Source organism: Microchirus variegatus, assembly GCF_963457635.1.
Source record: "Microchirus variegatus genome assembly, chromosome: 8".
Taxonomy (NCBI): Eukaryota; Metazoa; Chordata; class Actinopteri; order Pleuronectiformes; family Soleidae; genus Microchirus; species Microchirus variegatus.
The window spans coordinates 23,617,518-23,625,175 of record NC_139809.1 but is presented as its reverse complement, the minus strand read 5'-3'; the positions used below and the strand labels follow the sequence as shown (position 1 = coordinate 23,625,175).

Here is a 7,658-nt window from a genome sequence, read left to right as displayed (position 1 = left end):
GAGGAAAGTTGAAGGAGGAAATGGAGTCAGCGGTGACGTGGAAAATTTAAAGGGAATGGCGGCGAGAAGTGAAGTAGACAAAGGAACGGGTCTGATCAGAAAACTTCCGTATATCACGCAGTCTATCCGGCGCTGACCGGCTTAAACTGTGGTTTTTACAGATCATGGAAGTTTCCCTCTCAATAAGTGATCACAATAAGTGATTAAAGTGATTTTAAAGGCTTCTCCTGGGGGTACCACCCCCAAGAATCTCCACCAATGGGTGGACGGCTGCCTGCCGTGGACATTATATGCCGCAATGGTTTGTGGGGAAGGAGTCAGTACAATAGTACTGTCGAATTCAGCTCTAAGAGTGACACTTAAGATTCAGTCCTACACTTCGCTGAAAGTGTAAGATGCTTGATAACTAACTTTTAAGTGCAGCTTTCAGAAGAAATATTTTTTTTACTCATAAGTCTACTCTTAGCAGGGTTCTTAAGAGTAATTCTAAGACGCTTGATAAATACTAATATAATTAAATCTTCCTTTAAGATTCAAAGTGATAACCAATGCTTGTTTTTCCTTAGGTGTAATCTGGCTCCAGTGGAGGAATACTCTCAGGATGTGGGGTTGCAGACCAGCTTGGTGACCATGAACCCCTCAGTGGTGCAGCGGGCCTTTCAGGACCTGCTCAGTAAAGAGTGAAGGGGTCGCTTCCTGCATCGGCTTCAAAGCCTCAGTGGAACTGTGCTGTGGATCCCAGCCTTCATGGCCAAGGGCGGAGAGGAGTGTGTGGAGTGGGCCCTCCGTCTCATCCTGCTGCACACTGTGGATGTACACACAGCCTTTCCCTCACTGCGCCTTCTTCACACTGTCAGAGGGTAAGATTTAAGCGCAGGCTGACAGCTGCAGCTTGTGGTGTGCTGTATTTCATTGCAACATTTGTGAGAGGCTTAACCAATGGTCTGCAGCCCCGTGGCTATTTTTAAAAGGAGAATTATGGCGCGCTTCCATGGGCTCTACTTGCCTATGCACAGATCGGTACGGTTTGGTTGTGTTTACACTACAAAAAGTACCTACTCAACATGGGAGGGGTCATCATAACACGGCTACAACGCGGCTGTTCGAAACTGCTGTGACATCTTATACGCAAGACACACATAAACAATAGAGGATATGGAGGCGTCTGTGGCTTTTGTTCACACACAGAACAGAAGATCGCCAGAAAAGGCTACAGGTGGCAAGAAGAAATACTGTGGAGGGGTACAGAAAAGTTTGGGAAGCCATGAAAAAGAAGATGAGATGTTACGAGACACTAAGAGATGACGAATGAGGGTAAGCTAATGGTTGCTATCGCTAACTAGCTCATATACAGTACTGTACCTGTGATCATGTGAATTGTGAATGAAGTGATGAAACGTAAAGCTGGTCTTATTAGCGAGCTGTCAATGAGTTTAACTCATGCAACATGTGTATGTAATGCTCAAGCATGTCTTGAATAAACCTGGCGTAATAGGTGTTTTTTACAGCAAATATTTCTTTAATTGAAATAGTAGGACAAATAGAGGATTTTTACCAGTTCCACTCCAGTATTAACAGAGCTGTGTTAAGTGTCAGGGTAGATCAAACACCTGTAGAGTATGTTTTTTTTTTATGTTGTTGTTTTGTTTTTTTAAACAACAAAAAAACTGCATACATATATCCTGGATGTGTTCGATAATTTAAAAAATAATTATCCTCTATTGTTGTTATAGCATTGCTAAAACAACAAATGTAATGGTGGCCTAAGACTTCTGCACAGTACTGAACAAGTATACAACGTAGTAATGACTGAAATAAATATCTATTTTAGGTATTATGGTATTAACGTAAGCATACTGCCTGTGTTTCAGATGAAAAGGAATGACTGTGACAGCTGGTGAAATCCATGGTGGTGACCTGTTATGCTCTGCATAACCTGTGTGAAAATCATTGTGACACTGAATGAGATGCACACACAGCAGCTACAGTGGTTGAACCTGTGGTGGCAGTGACACAGGGTGTAGAGGAGGGCAGAGATGTAGGTGAGGGTCTGATGCGTCACTTGTGAATTTGTAAAATGCTTTATTATTGTACTGTTTTTCACTGAATTCTGAATAAAAGTTAGTACTTTCTGCAGAAATGTCTCCTTTTGTCTGTATACATTTTATTTGTAAATGCTGCAACAACTAACTGCAGTAGCACCATTATGTCTGGTAATTCAAGTGTTTAAAAGTCATACATTTATCAAAAACATATTACCCACACTTCAAGACTAGGAATTGCTAAACTATCAAAACACCACAGATACATATTATTGTTTAAGCGTTAACTCATCCTTCCAGTTTAGATAATGCATTAGCATGAAGATCACTAGCTTAAATGCTAACAAGTCCACTCACATAGCAGAAGTGAGATCTGTGTCAGTCATCTCTGTCTTTGTTAAGAAGTACAGCCACAGTTTAGTTTTTCATTGTCCATTTTCATTCAACTGTGAACACACACAGGTCCACAGCAGCAGTGAGGAGCAGCAGCATGCATATTTAGTAGCTGTTGGGCCAAGCATAAGTGGACTGTGAGGCCTTACTGCAATCTGGAAGCCTGAATGTGGCCTGGTCAAAAAAGTGGGGGTCATTAATGCCTAAAAACCACACGTTGAGGACAAAGGAAAATCCTGACCCACCAGGGGGGCCAGTCCTCGATGGACTCATTCCCCACAAGCCATTACGGGGCATGACATCAGCAGCAGGCAACCATTCACCCATTGGTGGGAATCCTTGGGGGATCGACCCCTCCGGAGGAGGCTTTAAGGCAAGGAAGTTTATTTGTATAGCATATTTCAACAACAAGGTAATTCAAAGTGCTTTACATAAAACATTAAAAAGCAAAGAAAAGAGACATTTATAAAATCGGATATAACATCAAAATAAAAACAAAAATTTAAAGATTAAGATTAAAAAATAATTAATAATTAAAAAAAATGAGCCACAGGTGACCCCCACCTCCTCCCTTCCGACCAGACTCGTCTGTGTTAAAGGAGGTGACCACCGTCCCTGAAGATCGACAGTCTTGCTGAGTTGAAGATTCCTCTTTTGTCCATCCCTGTACCCATTTTTGTTTTTTTTCTTTTGTTTTTTTGTGGTTCGAGGATCCTGTGAATAACTCTCCCTGCGAGTTCCCCTGGATTTCCACTGGACGCGTTACAGCCGCGGCACGTCAGCGTTGCAAATAGCCTCCATTCTAATCAATGAGAGCATTTCCACTGGCCGCGATGCGTAACGTCTCAGCAGCATCCCAGAAGCGGCTCACCGCGCCGCAGCGATATCGATAGGTAGCAGTTCTATTTTTGGCATTGCCGCTGCTGAGTCGCGTCAAGCTCAACAGAGCAGATCACACCAGACAGAAAGTCCGACAGAATCAAAGTAAAACATTTCCGCCCCCCTTTCAAAATAAAACACAATACACAGGTCATATAGCTTTATAACTTCACATCAACAATTAAGACGCTCAAGACGCTCAATTAATCAGAGCGTCTCGGAGAGTCATAATGTACGACGAGAGACTGATTTTTGAAGTGGAGAAACATAAAATAATTATGACACCAGATCAACAGTTCTTCCACGTCGGATAATGAAAGAAGCTGTGTTGTTGTTGTTTCCTTTATACACACAGTCTATCTTGCAAACTCGCGTCCGAGATTATCGCGTGAGCTTCCGTAAATACCGTTGGCTCCCACCCAAGGCACTGCACCGCTGCTGTAACGCGCAAATCCGTGGTTCTTCCCACTAATACCTGCAGAAGAGGAAGTGGCGATTCGCGCATACTCCTATCACTGTCGACCAGCTGTCCCTGTCGCGAGCTGCATGCCGTGTGTCATACAGATATAGAGCCCCACGACTCGCCCAGAAGACGACTCAGAGTAAGAGGAGTTATGTCTGGGCAGATAGTTTATTCCAGTGTTTATTATAGAAATGGGTAGTGCACACCAAATAATTTCACTTTGTTTATTATTATTTATGTGTATTTTTCTTTCCATATCACTGTGTGCATGTTCCACACAAGGCTGTAATTTACCTGTGTTAAGTGAGTGAGATAAGACCAGCGAACTGTATAGTTTACTCAGGTTCTGTATTGTTAATGTTAATGTGCGGCCCGCACACTGTGAAATATAGTTGTAACTGTGGTTAGTTTACTGTAGATCGCGACTAGCGAGCTGAATATATTGACTGCAGGTGCTTCTGTGTTATACTGCTGGGCCGTCCACACAGCTGTTGATGATTTTTATTTGTTATATGTGCCTTTCTTTCGCGCTGCAGCTCCGTGTGGAGCACGACCACCCGGCCAAAAAAAATATTTCACTCGATCTGTAAAATTACAGAATAACTGGACAAACTCCAGCTAAGCTGTGTGATCGAGGGAAATCCCTATTTCCCGCCTGTCTTCCCTCTATCTCTTGCTGATCATCTGTATGATCCATTCTTCCCCTTTTTACCTCACTTCCTTTTAAATCTCCCTCGTCATCGCTGACTCCCTTTCCTCCCTCACCCCTCCTCTTTCACTTGGCTCCCCTGCCGGTGAGAGGCGAGAGCTGGTGGTCGGAATCTGACCACGGGCACCATCTCGCGGTAATAGCGATTGACGCCATTTTACGTGATGTAGCAGTCACATTAGTAACCCAGAAGTGGGAGGAGCGTCGCCGTGACAACCATCACTTCATAGACCCCTCCACTACTTCCTCTCTCTCTCCCCCTCCTTCTTGTTTACCTTTTGGCTTTGTTTTGTTGACTTCCTGGTTCTCACGCTGTCACGAGCTGCCAAAAAGTGACACGCCTCCCTTTTTCTTTACACACACACAGGCGTTCCTGCACTCATATCCATGTCTCTTTTATGCATATTCAAGTAGTTTGTCAATAGCTAGTTTAGATTAGGATTAATGTTTGTTTTTGTTATTATTAATCAACTGCTTTAATCAATTTTAACCTTTTTCTTAAAGAACTGTTTTCTGTCTTTTGTGCTTGCTTGTGGATTGAAAGAAGCCAGTGTACGACCTCACACCTTCCCTACCTAAATTTAATCTTAATTAATATTAATATGCTTATTATTAAATAATGATAAACTGAATGTTTAAGCCATCTTAAGGTCGTGACAGTCCGTACCGGACCTGTCATTCTCCTCGCTTTGAGAGGAGTGGTTACCGTTTTTATATTTTTAAGAAAATTAATAACAAAAGGAATTATTAAAATTAAATAACCTTTTATATCCACATTTTCTCACCAATTATTACCTTAGATCCCAACATAGCCATGTGTTTTCTCCGTGTGGAGCGGCTGATTGGCCGAAAAAAACAACAAAAGCCCCAATCCAAATACAAAGTTTATGGTTTTAAGACCCACAATACTGTGATTTGAAACATGTAGTAGCTTCTTCAGAAACTTCAACTTGCACAATTTTGAAAGAAATGAAAATCCCTAATTTTGAAAAAAATATTTTTTTTCCTTGTTTACTTGTTTTGCGCTGGGCCGACTTGTTCCCTCTTGTGCCGTGGCGGGCCACATAGTTATAGGACCAGTCTATGGGAGCTTTAATTGATTTCCAAAATAGTTGACGATTATTTAAGTGATCGATTAATTATCAATTATTTGATTAATTATTGCAGCCCTTATCATTTGTGTTCATTTAATTTAGAGTAACTCAGGGATTTGTCAACCTTGTCTGTCTTCAGGCATTTATAAAATACCTTGTTTCTTTTCTTGTTGTCCTTCAATCTTTATCATCACAACCAGACCCTGCCTTGTTAAAAACCTAACAATCACTAATTAGATGTGATCAAATGATGTGGTTTTGTATGCCATGAACACACGCTATATGTATCACCTGCTGTAGTGTTTGGCTGGTTATAGACCTGCCCAATGTGTGCCTGTCATCACATATGAACTGCTTTAAATAGAACAACCTCTGCATCTCAACATGATCTTCCACACTAAACACAGATAAGAAAACGAGCAAGGGGGATTTGCAAGAGGGAGCAAAAGCATCAAAGGTGGAAGATTGCTTATGACAGGAAAATTAGGTGTTTGACCATCTGACCCTGATGCTGTACCTGAGGAAGGGCAGCACATTGCATCAACATAGCATTTGTAATGATGATGAAACCAAAATCATTGTGGTATATCTAATATGTATTATTTCATAATTATGAAAAGACTGCTGCTGTACATTCTCATCTCAGTCTTTAGTTTTTGCTTTTAATTACAACAATGCCCTGCCATTGTTTCTAGTGAGTCTTTGTCTTGAAACTAGAAGTGATTATTGAATACTGAAAGCACTTCAGTTTTTATGAGTATTTATGAGTCAGTCTGGTTTGACTTGGAATAACCTTTTGAGGTGTTTTTAATTCTTTAATTCTTACTTTGTTCATCATATGTGACTCACTTCTGTAGGACTAGACTTGATGTTTTGAGATGTTTTAAGTGCATCCACTAAGCAAAAAGAAGAAAGTCATAGGTCACTTATTGGTTTCTTTAATGAGCAGTTTCTGAAGGACCAGTTTGTCAATTTACAACAAAACAAGCTCTTTATTACTTATTATTAGATGTATAAGTGCACCGCACTGTAGATACGCAGATTAGAGAGATAGACAATAAATGTTTGAATAAAGCAATTTTGTGTATCATTATTAAACCGTACATTTTCTTTGGCCAAAAGATCACACTGTATATCAACCAATGGTTGTACTGTTTTGAAAATATTGGCATTGACTCAGTATCAGTTGACATCTAGTTAATGCCATATTCTTGTATTTTGTCTTTTGTCAACAGGTATTGGCTAACCAACAATGTCCACATTAAGCGTCCGACCACAGGCCTCCTCATGTACACGTTGGCCACTCGTTTCTGTGAGGAGATCCATCTTTATGGTTTCTGGCCCTTTTCACTTGACCCCAATGGAAAACCTGTCAAATATCACTACTGTGATACTCTTACATATGAGTACACATCCAGGTCAAGTCCACACACTATGCTACTCCGGCACTGGGCACTCCGGCTCCACACTGGGAGCTGTGATGCAGGCAGGAAACCTCAGAAAGAGCCTCAGGACTAATAGCAGAATGGAAGATTGCCATGATATCCTAAGTCCTGACTGGGAAGAGTTGACTCAGACTACTATTTTTTCCTTTCACTACTTTTATAAAACTTGGACTCATTTATCTTTTTGTCTATTTCATACTCATTTCACATAATAATATTATTTTTTTTTTTAATCCAGAATGTCAGCATTTAGAGCAGCAAGTCAGCTTGCCACACTATACCCCAACGGCGGGACATCAGGCCCAACAGGTCCAACAGTCCCAACATCATCATTTGATTTGTGAGTAGAAAATACAAAAATGAGGTGCTAAAGCAGGCAAAACATTTGAAGGGCACAGGGGTATATGTGAATGAACATCTGAAAAATAGAAATTGTGAAATTGCAAGAAGAGCTAGAATCCTGAAAAGGGAATCAGGACACTTGGACAAGGAACTTCAGAATAATGATGCAACTAAATGGCACACCAGAACAGGCTAAAGTGATGGCCATCAGAGACATATAAAAACAAATTATCTATTATGAGACTGCACAAAAAATACTATTTTACAGACATACAGTTAGGCCCATAAATA

General features: G+C 40.9%; 1 protein-coding gene across 1 annotated transcript; it reads left to right on the top strand.

Moving 5' to 3' along the window:
- Window positions 1–298: 298 nt before the first annotated feature.
- st8sia2 (ST8 alpha-N-acetyl-neuraminide alpha-2,8-sialyltransferase 2) lies at window positions 299–7,098 on the top strand (the record flags this gene model as incomplete). Its single annotated transcript, XM_083894291.1, is given in 4 exon segments — window positions 299–390; window positions 567–681; window positions 685–860; window positions 6,816–7,098. Coding segments are annotated over 4 exon segments (666 nt in total).
- Between the last annotated feature and the right edge of the window lie 560 nt (window positions 7,099–7,658).